This window comes from Haliotis rufescens, unplaced genomic scaffold (genome assembly GCF_023055435.1).
Source record: "Haliotis rufescens isolate VD_foot unplaced genomic scaffold, xgHalRufe1.0.p SCAF_23, whole genome shotgun sequence".
Taxonomy (NCBI): domain Eukaryota; kingdom Metazoa; phylum Mollusca; class Gastropoda; order Lepetellida; family Haliotidae; genus Haliotis; species Haliotis rufescens.
The window spans coordinates 4,378,936-4,399,630 of NW_025963924.1; the positions used below are offsets into that span (position 1 = coordinate 4,378,936).

Sequence of the window (20,695 nt, forward strand, 5' to 3'; positions counted from 1 at the left end):
ACTAACGGATATAGCGAACTGATATCTGAAAATGTATATAACGAACATGAATATTACAAACTGATTTTTCTGGTCCCTTGTAGTTTGTTATATTCATGTTCTACTGTAGTTTCAGCATATATTGGCAAAGAACTTATATAAGTGTTGAAAGTGAATCAACTTAGTAAGTCAGTTGGGTAAATCACTCTCTTGGATTCTTTTCATAATTTTGAGTGAGTGAGTGAGTGAGTGAGTATGGTTTTACACTGCTTCCAGCAATATTCCAACAACATCACAACAGGGGAGACAAGTAATAGGCTTCACCCATTGTTCCCACGAGTGGAATCGAAAGAATGACAGAATGAAAAGTAGTCCCGCTGACCAATAAAAAGCCAAGTTTTTTATAGAAAAACGGCATAACAGAACATTGAATACACTGCGTCTGGCTTCCTTTATGAGTAAGAACACCCAAGAAAAACCCTAAACTAGATGTCATTTTGTTGTGGCCTGAGCTATTTATGACACTAAAGAATTGGTGTCATGTTAAATCAATGTGTGACCTGGATTATGTCTGTCATTGCAGATTGTTTTTCCTGCTATCAACCTCTAGTTTGAATGGTTTAGTCAGCTTGCCAGGTGCAATTATTTACAGACTGAGAGGACATTTTGTTTGTGTTTGACATTGTTGTAAGTCCAGCTTTTTTCGTTTTGACTGGAAAATATTAGAATTAGGCGATTAACATTAAATGATGTTTACAGAAAGGCTTTGTGTGTTTCCATGACAACAGGAAAGAGGAGCCTTGTAAGAGGAAGTCATTGATGATCTTGTCAGGGGAGAGAGGGTCAGGCAAGTCTGCACTGGTGGCAAAATGGCTGAAGGTTTTTCACGAAGACAACCCTGAGGTGAAGGTCATCCACCATTTTGTTGGCTGCAGCGCACACAGCACTGACATCACCATCTTCCTCACACACTGCATCAAGCAACTACGTGCACATTTTCTCTCTCAAGGTATGTGGGCATGGTACATTCAGCATTAGTGGTAGACACAGGTGTTTTGAAAATGAACTGAAAACGCGTTATAAACATCATGTGAAATCCCTCTCATGAGTGAGAGAAAGTCTGTATGAAGTTAGAGATGTAGGATCAAAGGAGGTGGTGACATCACTTCCGAAATGCATCAGGATGGGTCCAGGGTGTTTATCATAACAGAATAGAGATATAACAGGGCTCCAGATAAGCTTTTGGTGTTTCGGGTATTTTACCTATGCATTTTAAAATCATTGGGTATCAGTAATTCTATCTGGGTATTCAAATTTCTGTTACCCACTAGTTTTTACACATGTGGGTATTTAAGTTAAATATTTAAAAACACAATTCATCTAGTCCCTGCAAACTGGTGTCGTGTGGGTTCGAGAGCTATATAGGACTAAAAAATACCATGATACTTCCACAAGAAAGTGTGATGGCAAATGATCACGATGTTACTGTCATCGTGGAGTTTGGCAAGGTTGACAGAATGCCTGTTTATAATTTCAAAATAAGTTGCTGATTTTCTAATCGAATACGCAGGGTTACTTCACAATATTTTGATGATACGCACAAGTTTTAATTTTGTAGCGTATCTGTAATGTTCTTTGCGTATTTGATACGCTTGGATTTTATTTTACTGCCTATTTCTACATTTCTGATGCGTAGTTTACGCAGATACACAGCTTATCTGGAGCTCTGTATAATACTCTGTATAAGCAAGGATCATGCTAAAGACGGTCTCAATATTTGTTACATGTAGTTGGTAGTTCTATGCAAACAGTGCACATGCATGGTATACACACCTGGCAGCTAAATACACAATACTGTTATGGGTGAGTGTGGTACACTTTCTCTTAGAGTTACAGGACTTCTAATGAAACATTGTCTCAGGATACTGTTATTACGTACATATACAGATTGCTGATAGCTATATTAATTCAGTCAAGTGACTTCATAATTGTAATATACTCAACAACAAAAGTTCCTGTGACACCAATATTTTAGTGTATTTTTCAAACAAGTAAAGTTTGGTTTTCAATATTGTAATACATGTATGGAATCAAGTCACAAAACGCAACTGCTACAGAAAAGCATGCATTCCATGCTAAAGTTGACTTTTATGCAAGCCCCATACATTTCACTACCCAAGAATGGGTATAAAAGCGTTAATGGGATTCCATATGCATTGTTTAGCATCGTGCTGACAACAACCACTCAGAAAAACAATAAAATTACGCAATTATTCAACATTATGAAATGCCATGCCTGTCCGAAAATGAGCGTCTACGAGCCATTGGTATGCTTGAAGCAGGATCGAGTCAACGTGATGTTGCAAGACAATTTAATGTCCACAGAAACACCATTTGGTGTTTATGTCAACGTTGGCAATAGACGAATGCATTAGGAGACCATCCTCGGAGTGGCAGGCCATGCGTAACCAATAAACGACAAGACAACTGGATTTGAACAACACACCTACGAAATCGATTCCAGCCAGCAACAGTGACTGCAAGAAGCATCCCTGGCCTTCGACGAATATCTTCACAAACCGTATGTCATCGCCTCAGATGTGCAGGGATTGTCGCCAGACGTCCCATTTTGTCAGGAAACCTGTCAAGCAAGTCTACAGTGGTGCAGACAGCGTCTACGCTGGATGGCCATGCAGTGGGGACAAGTTCTATTCACTGACAAGTCTCGTTTTCACCTCAGCCACAGCGATCGACTGTTTCGAGTGTACCGACGTTGAGGTGAACGTTATGTCAATCATTGTGTCATAGAAGAAGATTATAAGATTAACGCGGTAGCGTTATGGTATGGGGTGGGATTACAGCAAGACAGAGGACCCGTTTGATAGTGCTAGAGGGAAATCTCAATGGACAGCGCTACTGCGACGAGATCATCAGCCCTGTTGTTCTACCGTTTTTGTGTATCATGGCCCAGGAATTACCTTTCAACATGACAACGCCTGGCCTCATATTGCTCGATTTGTTCAGGATTTTCTTCAACAAAACAACGCGAATGTCATCCCCTGGCCGGCTCGCTCCCCTGATCTCTCACCAATCGAGCACATGTGGGATGAGATGGATCGGCGCCTTCGACGTCAACCATGTCTTCCACAGACACTCCAGGAACTTCGAAACATGCTCCAGCAGATATGGACAGATATCCCACAGGACTTTGTGCGACGCCTGGTCCATTCCATGAGACAAAGATGTGTTGCTTGCATCGCAACCAGAGGTGGAAACACACGCTATTGATTTGTAAATTGACATTTTGGCATGTTCATGTTTTTTATGAAATCATGCATTTTCTGAAGTCAGTATGGCAAATTAAACCATTTGAACACTTATGGGAGTCTTTTATCTGTTGCAAACCGAAATTTTTTCAGATTTGGTTAAAAACATACCTTTGCATTAAATCTTATTCAATGTCACAGGAACTTTTGTTGTTCAGAATATTTTAAGTATCACATAAATTGTAGCAGTATTACTCGGGGAACATTGGGTTTTGTGCTTTCCGTGTTAGGTTTTGTACCATGAGACCGAGGCGTGTGGTATAAAACCTAATGAGGGATGCATAACCTGCCATTGTAAAAGAATTTATACAAATTCAAAATTGACAGAAAATAGCTGTTTGATTGAGTTGAGGTAAACTTGTGCTATGTCACATGACTTTCATTGACTCGGAAAAAGTGTGTGTCTTTTTGCTTGGAAGCGGGGTATAAGGGATTTATTCTCCTTCTCAGAAATCCATGTGCAGCCTGTCTTCTTCGCGGCAGGGTATAAGGGACTTATTCTCTCGCTCAGAAATTTATTTTACTCCCATACGGGAAACATAGTATTTTATCAAGATCACGTGAACCAATCAGATCTCATCATTCTGACTTGGAAGTATGAGAAAGAAGGTTAGGAATATGTATATACCATACCTCCTGCAAACATTTTTGCCTTGACAACCACTCATATTCATTGCATCAAAACGCAGGTCTTCAGTTTCTATCAGTTTAGCCTTCAGTACTTTAAACCAAGAAAGCTACAGAACTGAAATGTTTGCTAGTTTGTTTTCAACTGCCTCTATCCAAAGTTTATACACTGGTCTGGTTTTCAATGAAGTCTTATTCACTACTAAACAAACCTTTTTTTCAATCCATGATTTTCATTTACTCAGATAACATAATGGTATTTAAAATGTTGCTAGTATGCTATAGCTTTCAACATTCAAACGTATTGAAAAGTATTTATTTTTTAGCACACCTGACTGAAGGTTGACCAGTGAAGATCCGGGTTAGAATAGGTCTACAGCAACCCATGCTTGCCATAAATATGCTTGTAGTAAGAGGTGAATAACAGGATCTGGTGGTCAGCTTCGCTGTCCTGGTTGATGCATGTCATCGTATCCCAATTGCATGGATCGATGCTGATGATGTCAATCACTGGCCAGGGATTGTCTGGTCCAGACTTGATTATTTACAGACTACTGTCATATGGCTGGAATATTGCTGAGTGCAGCATTAAACAACAACAAACAAACAAAATGAAAGTTAAGTGTGCTTGTCATGGCTTGATTGACAGACACATGGGATGACTCCAGTGACGGACCCTCTCAGTCCACAGACAGTGAAGACCAACCAACCAACTTCCCGGAGACATGTGAAGCATTCCTGGCCTCTGCCTCCCTGGGTCCGTGTGTCCTGGTCCTTGATGGGATAGATGAGCTGGGAAGCTCCCTCAACCTCACCCCACAGGAGGTAGAGTAGAGTGTAGCAAGGGGTGTGTTGTGAAGGTGATACTATCTCACCCCACAGGAGGTAGAGTGTAGCAAGGGGTGGGTAGTGAAGGTGATGCTGTCTCACCCATAGGAGGTAGTGTAGAGTGCAGCAAGAAGCTTGTAGTGATGGTGATGCTGTCTCACCCATAGGAAGTAGTGTAGTAGTGGGGGGGCAAGGGTGGGTAGTGAAGGTGATGCAGCCTCATCCAAAGCAAGTAGTGTAGTAGTGGGGGGCAAGGGTGGGTAGTGAAGGTGATGCAGCCTCACCCAAAGGAAGTAGTGTAGTACTGTTTGGCAAGGGGCGTGTAGTGAAGGGGATGCTGTCTCACACACAGGGGGTAGTGTAGTACTGTGTGGCATGGGTGGGTAGGGAAGGTGATGCAGCCTCACCCAGAGGGAGTAATGTAGGTCTGGGTGAGGGATGCACAAGTAAGGAACACTCTGTTCCATACCATACCATAGTAAGTAGTGTAGGTCTGGGTGTTGTAGTAACTAGTAGTAGAGTAACAATCACAATGCTATTTCACTTGAAAAGACAAAAAGGAAAAGTTAATAAATAGGACAAAAGTATGCATGATGCAATGAACAAGATGCTCTAAAGGTCTTTGTTTTACAGGTGAAGGAGTTCCTCTGGTTACCCTCCACACTACCACAGAAGTGTCGCATCATTGTCACAACCACCAGATCAGATCTGACCTTTCGCAATCTGTCCAAGAGGTCAGATGTCCAGCTGATCTCCATCCCGTCCATCACATCAGACTCCCACAAGATGCACTTCCTCCAGGACAGCATGAAGCAGCACTACTCCCACATCTCCAAGTCCTGCCTGCAGCACATCCTAGACATCAAGATGACCTGTCGCCCCCTCTTCCTCAGTGTACTCTCCGCTGAGATGCAGTGTTTTCATGTGTACATGCAGTTGGAAGAGTTCATTGAGGACAACCTGGAGGTGTGTTCTGTGCGGGAGTTCTGGACCAAGTGTCTGCGGAGGTGGACGAGTCACTACAGCTGGCAGCTGGACTCACATTCCACGGAAGAGGATGACAAGAAAGAGTTTGGTGCGTACAGCGGTCAGTCAGTTAATAGGGGCTAATTGTTCATAAGGAGGTATGGGTGGTCCAGCGGTCTAAGGCTCCGCAATTCACTGTGCAGAGTTGTGTCCCTTGGACACACCAGAATCCTATGATCGTGGATACAAATCCCGGTTTTTTAGATAGATAGATAGATTGGACCCAAGGAATTAAATATATATAAAATACATATAGAAAACTATCAATATTCAATGTAAATAACTATGTGGTTAAAATAATTATTTGGAGCCCTGATGGGACTGCTCATAATATCAATCACTGGTTTGCCTGGTCCAGACATGATTATGTATAGGCTGCTGTGATATAGCTGGAATGATGGGGTATGTGGCTCAAAGCAACATACATATAAAAAAACAAATGTGTAAGGTATCAAATGAAATTTACAGGTATCAAATCTATGTTTGAAACCTTTTACTTCAAACAACACAGTAAGTTTATCTTCCAGTTGACTATGTTATAAGGACTGTTTTAATTGCATTTTTTAGGTTAGAAATAACCGAGTTCATAAGAATTGTGTGTTCACGTGTTCAAATATCACTTCACGCGCACCAGTGTATTGTTTACATCCTCCAGACGGCATTGTTGACATAACTCAAATCTTATTGTGAAGTAAAGTTGGAATGACGTCACACTAGAAACGAGATCACTGCTGAAGAAATAATTTGTAATAAAGAAACTCTTACACTCACGTGTGTCATACTGGATTTACGAAACTCATGTCAGAATTCATGTATTGCCCTCACTTTCTCTGGAAAGACAAGAATTCGGACACATGTTTTGTAAAATTAGTATAACGTACTTACTCGTATAATAATCTCTACATATGAGACATTAACATAACCCTAGCTTGATGCTGTTACAGAATATGTTGGCTGGGTGTGTGATGCGCTCTGTCTCCTGGCTCTGTCAAGGAACGGCTTGTCACGGATCGAGGTCATGCAGCTGCTGCGGAACATGGGCTACGTTGGAAGTCTCGAGGTGTCTCATTACGACTGGCTGCAGTTCAGGTCATGTCTCGGGTCATCGGTTTACGACAAGGCGGATGGACTCATTGACTTCTCACACCAACATCTCAAGGAGATTGTGGAATATGTGGTGCTACGTAAGTAGACCCTGAATCATTGTCTTCCAGTTTCTTCCTCTTCTTCTTCTTCTTCTTCTTCTTCTTCTTCTTCTTCTTCGTCATCGTCATCGTCATCATCAGCATCAGCATCTTTATTCTGCATGGATGTAGGCCATTGGCCTTCACAGCTTCAGTTATGATGCAGCTAACTTTGAATTACACGTTCACACTTTTGTTTCTTAATTGCATTGCATGAAATGCAGTTAATTTAATAGTTAATTTATAATGGATCATAATGGCGAATGTTTACTGACACATTAACTATGTCATATGCAAAATGTTTCTTGTTCTTTATTCAACTTTTATGACACATCAATTAGGATTGATCGATGCTGATTTTCTTTACTGAGTTCAGTTAACAGTAAAGTACCTGTCATTGGCAACTCAAGGGTGGGCAACTCTATTTTTATCATGGTAACACTATTTTGTGTGTGATACGTGTTGATTATGTGGTTTAGATCACTTCCTGTTTTGGATTATGCATAATCAGTATTCATGCAACCTAGGGTGGGTCAAATGACATCGTTCAAACAAGTGGATTCTTTTCTAACCAATTTTGAATGGAGGTAGGGATAATTCCACTTCAAAAACATTCTAGAAACTATCATAAAAAAGTAACGTGTATACTTATAGTATATTGTATAGTAGTCGTGACATAATGCAAAGAGTCCTGTATTCGATCATGCTATGAAATATTGTGCTTAGTTTTGCATAAGTAAACTGTTGACAGGAGATGTAGATTACAAGATTTACCGATAACTTGATAATATAGCCATACTATACTGACGTGAACAAAGGCAAATCCTCATTCATATTGACATGTCTGCAATTTCTAAAAGATTCTCTTTTTTCTTAAATTAAGCAGATCCTGTGGGTTAAAAAGGGTCTTTATTCTTTATCCTTTGTTAATCTGGATGTTTCACTGGAACTGGCTTACTCTCACAGTATTAGTTCACTGATGGAAAGAAGTGACGGAAAGATGTGTTTAGCATCATGGATATCATGTTTACTTGCTCCTCCAACTGCAGCAACATATATTTTGATATTATCCCCGTGTTATGGGTTTTGGACGCTTAGAAACATTTGTAGTTTTCTCACAAATTACTAGAACAACCGTAAAACATCACACTCACTTATAAAAGACAACTTTATATAAAAATCAAGCCACCATCTGAGTATTTACCGGTACACTGTCTGTGTGAAGAAACAGCCCATCTTTATAGCAGGAGTACACGTGATAAACATGGTCGTCCGAAAACGTATGATGTCCGAAAACATATGATCCAACGATAATAGAATGGCATCCTCTAGCTATTCTTTACCATGGTGATTTCTTCATAAGGATGTCAAGGAAGATCAGTAACACAACTATTTTAACAATGTTTCACTTATCTACTCTCGTGATTTTAGCCACTAGTCTGAATCCCAAGTCTCGTGAAGTTTCTAGTGCATTATTCCATGTACGAAGACTAAACTATACTGAAAATAATCCCAAAATACAAGTGTGGACTTGTTGACTCAACAGTGTTTTGGCAGACTGAGTGTGGATTGCATAACAAACCCTTTAATGATACCATTTAACAATGTGTTGAAGCTGGCCAGATACCGATTTTCAAGGAGTACAAATATTGAATTGAACCTATTGTTGGGTGGAAGGGTTTTTCTGCGTGTTTACACCTATCATCTGCATCACAGAATCTAATGAGCAAGAGTTTGAGTTCGTGGGTGTCCACTAAAAGTAAATTCAGTAAAAAAGAATGTTTCTGTGTGCACCATTAAGGGGATGCAATGCAAATACAACCATGAACCATCTTATATGAGAAAGTCTTCATTGCAGAGAATGTTACATTTATTATTAACTCAATTGGGAAAAAACACTTAGCAGATTACGTGAATGGTACATATTTGTGGTATACCGTATTCAACGTAATAAGCGCCCCGCTCTAATAAGCGCCCACGGCGATATTTGCTAATATATTGGCTAGTGAACAATCCCAATTAGCACCCCTTCCGATTGATCAATGTACACAAGAGTTATTTATTCGTGTATAATACGCACTCGTGTGTTATATGCACCCTTAATTATGGGCAATTAAATTCTCGATAAATATGTCTGTCGTGTATAATACACACAGACTTTTAATTTTGTATCATTTCAGGCTGTCAGCATAAACCACGAAATTTACAATCTTTCAACTCAGGTTTTTTTCCTCCAAAATATTATTCTAATAAGAGCCCCCTATTTCAAATTTTGAGAGCGCCCTGGGCGCTTATTACGTCGAATACGGTATGTGTAATTGAATGGGTGGTTATGGCATGTCAGTGCCGTGTCCAGCCCCTTCCCACGTTCCCAAATAGTGTTATTTAATTGTTCTATCTCTGTTGTTACTAGGTATTGTGAAATCATCATCAAGTGACGTGAGCCGGAAGTCGGAGCTCGAGACAGAATGGGTGGAGAAGAAGAGGAAACTGCACAATCATCTCGCTGAGTATTTCAACGATCAGCCTCACTCCCAGAGGAAACTCCAGGAGTTACCATGGCAACTGATGATGGCAGGAGATCATGAAGCGCTCCTGGGATTTGTCACACACATTGAGTAAGAACAGTTATTCATTCTTAGATCATTACCTTGTGGATTCCAGGTGGGAATAGGTCCCAGCACTAGGGATGGGACGAGTCCAAATTTACTAACCCTATTTCCTGACCCTACCCGGGTACCCACTGTAGGTCTCAAGAGTTGGGAACAAAATGTCTGATTGGGAATTGTTTTACCGCAGCCCTGGCAAAAACTATTTAGATACATGTATCACATGATCAAATCATGTGTACACTGAAGTTGACTGAAACTTTATCTTTTCTCAATCATGTACAAGTCAAAGGAATGTGTACATTTTCAGAAAGAATTACAAACATTAGTGACTTGTAGTGTAACCAGTGAGTTTTTTGTCAGTAAACAATATGTAGCGGCCATAAAATTTCCGAGTCCCATGATGGGATTCGAACCACCAACCTTCTCATCAGAGGTCGGACGCCTTGTCCACATGACCAAAGAGGTTAACCCCGTCAGCAAACTGACAAGGTAAGGATGTCATCTGTGGGATGACTCCACGCCCTGCTACAAATATATCACATGACTAACCACGGGTCCAGGTAGTCCTGTCGGTACCCGGATTGTACTTAGGACCCTACCGACCAGACTACCCGAGTAAACTGTCCCAGCCCTACCCAGCACCCTATGCTGGTAGTAAGAGGCGACTACATGGACAGTCAGAGTCTGTGGTTTGGAAGTCATTCTACCCTGATGGTGTGGATTGTTGCTCATAATATCAATCACTAAATTGTCTGGTCCAGACCTGATTGTTTACAGACCGTTGTCATACAGGTGGAACATAGCTGAGTACGGAATTAAACAATACACACACACTTTTAGATCATTGGACTCCAGTGTCCCATTTGACAAGGAGATCGGTATGATTGCCATAACCCATAAAATATAACAAATCTTTCTCACAGTTATCCTATTCCACTATGTCCATTACATAAGCATTGCACAAACACACTGCACTATAAGCAGAGGTGGCTGCTGGATAGGCAAGTGGTTAGTGCATCGACTTGTCATGCACATACACTGGGCTCTAATGTTGTTTATCATACCTCCATGTCAGAATGAGATCTGATTGGTCCAGTGATCTTGATAAAATACTGTGTATTCCGCCTTGGAGGGGATTAATTTCTCAGTGGGGGAATAAATCTCTTATACCCCACCACAAGCAAGTCTGGCTGCACGTGGATTTCTGAGAGGCAGAATAAATCACTTATACCCTGCTTCAAAGTAAAAAGCTGCAAGATTTTTCCGAGTCAATGGAAGTCACGTGACAGTGCAAGCTAACCTCTCAGCTCAATCGAACAGCTGTTTTCTATCAATTTTGAATTTGTTTGAATTCTTTTACAATGCCATATTAGAACATGTCAGTAAGATTAATTCATTGTAGCAGGATCATTGGGGTACATGGGGTTTTATGCTCCAACGCGGGACACATAAAACCCCATGTACCCCGTGTTATCCAAGCTACAACTGATATTGTGTAAGCTGTTAATGATTTCCCAACATAAGTAGAAAGTGTTAAAACCTAGTACTTAAGAATTGTGCTTGTCTGAACACCAGATTTTGAGTTTTTAGTTCACACAATGTGCAAAGCTCATTTCGGGTGGTCCCTACAGTTTCTGGCTTGAATACTGCTTTGGTATAAATCTCTCACTCACTATTCCATGGAGCCTTGTGCATCAGTGTGCTGTGATTGCTGGCACTGGTTATATATACCCATGTTTGATCTCCAGCTACCTACTGGACTTGCTGGATGAGAAGGGCAAGTTCCCAGGCAACAGACATGACCTGAAGATGTACTGGGTGTACCTGTCGCGGCTGGGCCTGGAGGTGGACAACACATACTGCCAGCTGCTGGTCCGGATCGGGCTGCTGGAGTCCAGCCTCAAGGGCCTGCAGGTGATGACAACTCAGCCCCTGGTGGCACCCGCAGGTCCATCTGGGATGTGTGGTCGCAGCATGCATGCAATGTCACTGCACATTCCAAGAAAGTTATAAAAGTTAATTGGGGAATTCGTGAACATGAGCTATCACACATTTTCAGTTGTGTAGCATTGAATGCAAAAATCTCCAAAGATACGTTAAATAAACTCCCATCCTGGAAACATCCTCCATACAATTATTGAGGAACAGGAACAAGCAGGCAATGAGAGAGGTTGTTTTGATATATGACAATAACATCATCATCCAATGCTGTTAAAGTTGGGGAAATGACTTAAACATTTTGAAAGGCGTCTGATTTGGCAAGTATAGTGAACTGATTCAGTAAATATAATTTTTCCTTATCCTGACTCATATGCTAAAGCAATATGTATGACTCTGAGTCAGGAGAAGTATAAATGATCAAGCATTATTAGAAAAAAAGTAAATGTATTTTTTAAAGTAAAAATACAGCAATAGATTAGTCCTTAATTTGATCAATAAATAATATTGAAACGCTGGTGTGTGGAATAGGCTTGTTATTGGATGTACCAGTAGCATCTTTCTTGCAAGAAAGAAGCTAAGGATGTCGTAAACAAATCTCTTTCAAAGCATGCTGGCGTCTTTCTCAATATGTATTTAGATTTGGTCACTTCAGTTTTGTATGAACCATGAATTATCAGATTTAAACGGCTTATTTCCTCTTGCAGCCCGTGATGATGACAGAGGTACCCGATGACTCGGACTCGGAGGATGCGAGGAGTGTGGAGATCTCCGATCCCAGGAAGTCCACCATCCTCCACACCCCGGTCCTCCGATATCCAGAGCAGCTGTCTGTTATAGAGGAGGGGTACAGCGAGTCAGACGAGAGATTCAGCCAGCAGGTGAGGAGGATGCTTATGATTATACAGCCGAACCATTCTATGATGCTACCTAGTATGATGCCACTCGATCAGCATCCTCTGTAATCTCACTGACCACATGGGGAAACGGGTTAGAATAGGTCCCCAGCAACCTATATTTGTCATAAGAGATGACCAAGTGGATCGGATTGTCCGATTGTGGTGGTCACACTTTAACGCAATCCAGTCTGTGCCCAAAATGCCCATGTCTAACAGCTCAAGTTAGTCTTTTTGTATCATTAATTTAGATTTTAGTGTTAATGTACAGGCTATCAGTTACTGTTCTTGATAGTAGACAGAAAGACATTTTTCAAACCCTGGCTTCATACAAGTGACTGAAGTTGCAGTCTTCCACTCCAATTCAATTCCTCATTCTGTCAAGATGGGAATGAAACTCCATATCCATAATGTAGAAAACATTCAGCCAAGCAATTTTAGGTTTTTGGTAGAATTTAAGTTATGGAATTGGAAAATGCTAAAAGAATCATATAATATCAAATGTAAAGCAGTATTATGTTTATATTGCTACTAAGAATAACATTTGAGCTTACTTGTGTGGTTCGTTTTCCTGCTAATGAGAAAAGGTATTTTGTTTTACAGTCAGAAGTATTAAAAGAAGAAGAAAAAATATGCATATCAGACAAAGGTGAGTGGCAAACACATTCTCAGTAATAATAATAGTAATTGTAATTCTACCCACATAGACCGCCTCTGTGGTCAAGTGGATAAAGTGTCTGCCCGGAGGGTGGAAGGTTGGTGGTTTGATACCCAGCAGCATCAATTGTCATTTCCCAGGCTAGCGCCTGGCATTAAGGGAATACAACGGCTCGGAGTCAGTATACTGTGTCTGAGTGGGGTATCCATGTTAAACTGTGGCATGGGCTAGCACTAGTAGTAGCAATAGTCCTGACTAGTACAAGCAGTCACGCACACACACACACAGGCATGTTGCTCTATGTGTGCAAAAAAATTAAACGCAACATTCGAACCTACTTCCCATGTAGGGTTTGAGTGAGTGAGTGAGTGAGTTGGGTTTAAGGCAGCTTTTAACAGTATTCCAGTTATATCGTGGCGTGTCAGCTTAATGTGGGAAGAAAGCCCGAAGGGATGCAGGTCTCAGACGTTTACCACTTCGGTGAAACGAGCACGGGTATGGTGCTGACAAACCTAGAAACATAATCAGGGCGAACCGGGATTTGAACCTACAATCATAGGTTTCTGGCGTGCCGAAGGGACGCAACTCTGCACAGTGAATCGCGGTGCCTTAGACGACTGGGCCACCCATGCCCCCGATGTAAGGTTTGAATCCCATAATGCCGTGATTATGATCCATGGTCTGTCTGCACCATACCAGTGCTCGTAGGTTGCATCAATAAGTAACCATCAACAACCTGCATCACTTTGGAGATCAACATACAGTGTTTACAAGCTAGGTTACCAGTAGATTTAACCATGCAAAGTTTAATTTGAAGCCGAACGCACAGCATGAGCTTTCAAATGTAAAATTTAGCTTGGTACATATATTTATTTAAATATGCCTACTGACAATGAATGTAAAAGAAGAACTATTGTAAAAATATTGGCTTCAATGGTGATGCAGCTGTCAAATCAACTGTTTCAATCAAGGTGGGTTTATTGTGATTTGGTACCACTGACTGAACAATCAAAATCGAGTATTTTCCAAGTTCATAGTAGAATTCATGGTTTTCCTGCAAATTTAACCTGACATGATGTAACTGAAATACTGTCAAGGTGCACAAAACCCAACTCACTCACCTCTTCTGTCTGATATGCCTTAACGTGAGTACAGTAGCATCAGGTAATAGGGCTGCGACGGGTAACTCGGGTACTTGGGTAGGGTGTGGTACTGAGTAGGACTACCCGGACCCGTGGTTACTCAGGTGATATATTGTTTATTGACAAAAATTATCTAAAACTCAATGGTTACACCACAAGTGACAAATGTTCACATTTCTTTCCGACTATGCACGCATTCCTTCTGACTTTATGTTTGCATAAAGATAAAGCTTCAGTCAACTTCAGTGTATGCATGACCAGATCATTTTATACGTGTATCTAAATACGTCAAATGTTTCCCAATTGGACATTTTGTACCTATCTCTTGAGACCTACAGCGGGTACCCGGGTAGGGTCGGGTAATAGTGGGGTGGGTACTCGTCCCAGCAATATATTTGTAAGAAGATTGATAAGATGGGAATAACTGCAGATTTACTGATGTCGTGAAGGACTATTTCATCTCATTGTGTATGAAGAACAGAAATGTTATTTTTGCAGGACTGGTTACCTCCCTTGCATGGCACATCAGTCAGTTCTTGCTGGAGCTTGGTCACGCTGACACCACAGAGCAGATCCTCACAGGCCTCCTCGAGTACCTCTGCAGGGTCAGTACTAGGCTCTCCTACAGCCCATACTTCTTACAAAACAATCTCATCCCCTTTATCTTGAGCAGCTTATTCTCATCCCCTCTTCAGCTCTCGGAATTAAGAAATTAAGTGATGCCTGGGTACAGTAATATGAACAGGCTGGATGGGATCTCATTTTTGTGTCTTTGGATCTCAAATATTTCAACATGAAGTCAAGAAGCTGTTATGGATAACACCTCTTCATTGTTTGTAACAACGTTTCAGGGCTACCTTTTGCCTCTTCATCAGGTGAACACTGAGTAATCGTATGGAGTTCATATATGTACATGCTGATATAATGCATGTTAAAAATTGTTTGAACTATCGGATGAGATTTTGTATCAAGTCGCACTGTTTATTTCCATGTTAGCAGACAGTTTCGCTCAAGCAATTATAGTAGCTTGCCTACCATGTATACAGAACAGTTTGTGCCTCAGTGTTGGATGGTAATAAGTAATGTTTTATAATCCTGTAAATTGGGACGGTGCATTTCAGAAGTAAAATGTCAGTGTACCTTTGCCCTGTACATGTGAAAAAACATGCAGGATTATGGAGGACCATGACGTAGACATCACTTTGAATGATTAAGATGACATTCACCCATTCCTATCGTTCTTGTCAGTTCCATATTTCACAGAATTTTAGATCTAGAAACAAGGAGGTGACCTGTATATGATTTTTCTTATTTATCGAAAGCATCGTCAGTGTTTTACTCTTTATGTTTGTTTGTTGTTCAATGCCACTCTCAGCAGTATTCCAGCTATATCAGTTAGGGTGGTCTCTTGCCCACGCGGCAATTCATTTCCCATAACTCTGTGTAGAAATTCAGTTTGGCCTGTTTTTACATTTTTTCCCCTTTTTGTTATCAAAAAAGTATTAACTTGCATGAAGAAAGACACAAATAGTAACATACATTCATTATGTTTGTATTAATGAACTTTTGAAATTTTTTTAACAGTAATCTTGACTATATGATAGCGGTCTGTAAATAATCGATGAAGTCTGGACCAGACAATTCAGTGACCGATATTCTGAGCACTAATCCATGCCATCCGGGTGTGACGACATACAATCAACTAAGTCCTCAAACCTGACCACCCAATCCATTTGGTCGCCTCATACAACGAGCATAGGTTACTGGGGACCTATTCTAACCTGGAAATCCCACAGGGTTTTCTCCCTTTGTTCTAAAGAAATACAGAATACAGCTCTCAAAATGACCTTTTCATTTCCCTTTGATGTAGAACTACCCATTGAGCTGCAATGAGCTGAAGGTGATGGCGGAGTGTCAGGAGATGCTCGGAAACATCCACCATTCCCGGGGTGACATGAGGCGCTGTGAGGGCTGCTACAGACGAGCGCTCAGGATCATTGTCGACCTCCTGGAGAAGAATGATGAGGACATTGACATCACTCGACTACAGGTGCTAAAAGGTAGGTGTGTTCTTCTATTACAGTGATTCAATACTGCTTTATGAGGCAGCAATATTCCAGCTACGTGCCGGCAGCCTCTGGACCAGTGCCACCAGGGTACAATGACACAATCAGTCAAGAGCCTGACAACTCAATCCCCATTTTAGTCATCTCCTACAACAAGCAGCAACTATCCCCATAAGGAGGAAGACGTTTCACAAACGTTACAACAGAAAGGCATAGAAATGGATGTTTACAATATCAGATTTCGTTTGTTTGGTGTTTCATGTGCCCAACTGACAAACATTGGTGATATTTTTTGCATCATTATTGCAATAGGCAATGCTGTGCTCTAATGTGAATAACATTTGGTGTCTGAGAACTGAGCATCTACCTGGATGAAGATAAACCATTATTTAATTATATTAAGAAGCCCCATGTAAATGGGGATAATTTGAGATTTTCTCCAAATTTCACCCTCAGTGCTGTCACACGTTTTGAAAACCATGAAAACATGTGGTGCTTAGACATCACAGAGATGTCACATCATGTATGTCTCCTTTATAACTCTGGGAAATACCTTTGACTCATTGATCAGTTTTGTCAAGGGTCAAGGTCATCCGCAAGTTTATCGCCTCAAAATTAATTAAGAGGGATTTAATTTAGTCAATGAAACTTGGTACATGTCATCCTTGGGCAGTGTGGAGTAAGACTCTTGTGAATGTTCCAGGAATACACTCAAACATTGTTGTGTCGAATTTTGATGTGTCAGACTTTTGGTTGTGTCGAAATAGAAGCTTGATCCCTTTATTCTTTCTTTATTCATCATTATTTAACCTCTTATATGTCGAATCGGATGTGTTGAGATCTCGAAGTCATTTTCCAGTAAAAGATATGTACTTCCAGCTAAAATTTACTCTAATAGGTCGACCTTGCCTTGACTCATTCGTCATTACGGTTCAATAAACAAGGCTTTACAAGACAGAAATCTCCACCGCACTGAGTTTCAGTGAGAAACACTCACACCTAACTTCAAAGAAACGTTTAATTGATGTGTCGATGGGGAATAACAAGTCATTTGGTCAACACCATGGGTAGAGGTGGAAGGAGTCATGTGATTGTCACATGTTAATCTTGTGATTACAAATTGTGTAATGTGTTACGGATTAGGACTTGAATGATAGTCTTTTTGTGTCATTAGTGTTATAAGATAATGGATAGATACCGAGCTGAATCAGGAAGGTTAGCAACATGACTGAGCAATCTAGTAAAGGGCCTGTTTTACCAGGAGGGCAAGTGGATTGGATGTTCCTACACCTTCAAAATGTAAATTAACAGTAAAATCGATTGATAATGTTTGGACATTTATTTCATTTTCTCGTTGTTTTGTTGGTTTCGTGTTTTTCATTCTTCATGCCAATCGGTAAATGTATGCCAAGTTCAATTTTTGTTGTGTGGAACCTCGGATAACTCAAAGTATTTACATAGGTCCCTCCCACTTCGACACAACAGTGCGCGAAATTGAATTTGGAAGCGAACGCGCAACGTGAGGTTCAAATGTTAAATTTAGCGTGATTAAATCTACAGGTAACCTAGCTCTACATTGAAAACACAGTATGTTTATCTCCATTCTACCATGACTAAATAAAACGCGAACTTTTTGGTGCAAGCAATATACTGAGTGAAGCGGCATGGGTTGAGTCCAGTGTTTTGAGTGGGTTATCGATCTGAATTACGGAATCACTGAGCAAAATATGGCGCTATATATATATATACTCAAGCAGTTTGTTTACACCGTAATACGTCACTCGAACATATGACAGGCATTGAAAGCATATAAGCATGGCAACTAGGTAAGCTAACATGAGGTGGGCATCCCTAAAGAAAACAAAGCAAGCTTTGCAAGGCTTTCGCTCTACATCGCACGCCAGCATTATGATGTCATGTCGCTCATTGTGATGCAAAAGATATGACGTCACAGTCGTATATAGAAAAGCGCCAAAATTCCAAGCTCTCTGTTGTCTCCAAAACGTAAATACATTCCCTTTGTAGATTTCTATCGCGTTTTCTGCATGAAATGTATTGCCACACATCCTTTGAATATTGTAGTAACCGCATCTGTGCAATTTGTAACCTGTAATTTTAGATATAATTATTTAAATATGCCTACCGACAATGACTGAAAAAAGTACTATCTATGAATATTAGCTTCCGCGGTGATGCAGCCGTCAAAACAGCTGTTTGAATCAGAGGGGGTTTATTGTGATTTAATAGCCTCTGATTGACCAATCAGAATCGAGTAAATTCCAAATTCATTGTAGAATTTCTTATTAATGTAGCTCGATTGAGGCATGCAGTTTTTTGTTTTAAAGCTGTACTTCATTTGACATGTGTTTTCCCAAACCGGAGGTCAAGTCATGAGACCGGAAGTCCATGTGACTTTCATATTCAAGTAGTTGCTGTTTTAGTGTCACACTGCATGTGACATGTTGGGTTTTTTCATGTGTGTTACATTACATGTGATCATTCCATTGGAAGTAGTTATAATGTTCTTATCAAGGTAGCTGGAGGAACAGGACTTTCTGGTTTAAAATTGAACATATCTGGACATGTTGGTGTTATTAGACTTGAAGTGATGCCATTGAAGCAGAAATGCCTTTAGGTTCCTCATTGTGTTGGCAGCAGTAAGCTAGCACCAAGGCAGAAGTAGGCATGTAATTCACCAAACCAAAGCTAATTATCATACCTCCATATCAGAATGATGAGATCTGATTGGTCCACATGGTCTTGATAAAATACTGTGCAAACCACGTTGGAGGGTAATAAATTTCTCAGCAGGGGAATAAATCTCTTCTTCCCCGCCACAAGCACTACAGGCTGCACATGCATTTCTGAGAGAGAGAATAAATCCTTTATGCCCCGCTGCATGCTTTTTCTGAGCCAATGGATGTCACGTGACATAGCACAAGCTAACCTCAGCTCAATCGAGCAGCTGTTTTCTGTCAATTTGGAATTTATTTGAATTATTTTACAATGTCATATTAAAACATGTCTTTGAGATAAATTCCTTGAAGCAGGATCACTCAGGGTACATGGTGTTTTATGCATCCCTAGTTAGGTTTTACAAAGGGCTGGGATGAGTCCAAATATACTATCTGGGTACCCACCACCCTATTACCCGACCCTAGCCGCTGGAGATAGGTAGAAACTTTCCGATTTGGAAAAGTTTGACCTCAGCCCTGGCAAAATGTATTTAGATACACGTGTAACAACGATCTGGTCATGCATACACTGAAGTTTACTGCATGAAGCTTTATCTTTATTTGAACATTTAAAAGTCAGAAAGAATGGGTGCATTGTCAGAAAGAAATTGGAACATTAGTGACTTATAGTGTAACCATTGAGTGTTTGATAATTTTTGTCATTAAACAATATATCACGTGACTAACCATGGGTCCGGGTAGTCCTGAGGGTACCCGGGTCCTACTCAGGACCCACCCAACTCGAGTACCCGAGTTACCAGTCCCAGTCTTAGTTTTATATCACTCGCCTCAGGCTCGTGGTATAAAACCTAACACGGGACGTGGTATAAAACCTAACATGGGAAGCATAAATCCCTATGTACCCCGAGTGACCCTGCTACAACTTATATGGTAACACACTTGAAATGGCTGGTGGTCATGCAGTGTTCCAAATACACATCGGCCCTTAGGCTGAAAGATTTGTTCTCGGGCTGAGTTTTAAATTTCAGCAGGCCCATTTGGCCTTCAGTTTATTTAAGTAATTATTTATTAAGCATTATTTAAGTAATGTGATAAACATAACTTTGATATTTATATACTGTAGGATTAGACCTTTCCAATGGTGTATGACATGTAAACACAAAGATGTTTTACAAGCTCCTAATTTCCTTATAAATGTAGGCTTCATCTATCACCACCGAGTCTCTGAAAATCTTGCCTTCCGAAATCTTGCCACCAGACATCCTAAACAAAAATATTATCTGTAAAACAAGGAAATTTGTAGTGTCTCCTTAACTATATCTGTAACTTGCTGATTCACGGAACGGTTTGACTTCATTATTGAAGTATGGTTGTGTGTTTGTTGTTTAACACTGCTCTCAACAAAATTGCAGCTATAGGACAGTGGCTTGAAAAAAATCAATTGATTGATATTATGGACAACAATCCATACTATCCCGGAACATTATCATTTCATCAAACAACTGCATGCATGACCACCCAATCCATTTAACCTCCCTCCTCTTACGACCAGCGTGACCCGTGAATATTCCGGGGTAGAATAGGTCTTCAGCAACCCAAAAGGTGACTATGCTTGTCGTAAAAGGCGACTAACGGGATCGGGTGGTCAGGCTCACTGACTTGGTTAATGCATGTCATCGATCCCGATTGCGCGGGTCGATGCTCATGATATTAATCA

General features: G+C 40.6%; 1 protein-coding gene across 3 annotated transcripts in view; it reads left to right on the plus strand.

Moving 5' to 3' along the window:
• The window catches only part of LOC124116081 (tetratricopeptide repeat protein 41-like), a 69,720-nt gene that overhangs the window by 29,598 nt on the left and 19,427 nt on the right, over positions 1-20,695 (plus strand). For all 3 annotated transcript variants that reach the window (XM_046477294.2, XM_046477295.2, XM_048401683.1), the window contains exons 4-13: positions 768-988; positions 4,582-4,757; positions 5,394-5,835; positions 6,731-6,970; positions 9,384-9,588; positions 11,331-11,496; positions 12,228-12,401; positions 13,020-13,065; positions 14,715-14,821; positions 16,087-16,276. In XM_046477294.2, coding sequence (XP_046333250.2) covers positions 768-988; positions 4,582-4,757; positions 5,394-5,835; positions 6,731-6,970; positions 9,384-9,588; positions 11,331-11,496; positions 12,228-12,401; positions 13,020-13,065; positions 14,715-14,821; positions 16,087-16,276 — 1,967 coding nt within the window. The remainder of the gene's footprint in view (positions 1-767; positions 989-4,581; positions 4,758-5,393; positions 5,836-6,730; positions 6,971-9,383; positions 9,589-11,330; positions 11,497-12,227; positions 12,402-13,019; positions 13,066-14,714; positions 14,822-16,086; positions 16,277-20,695) is intronic.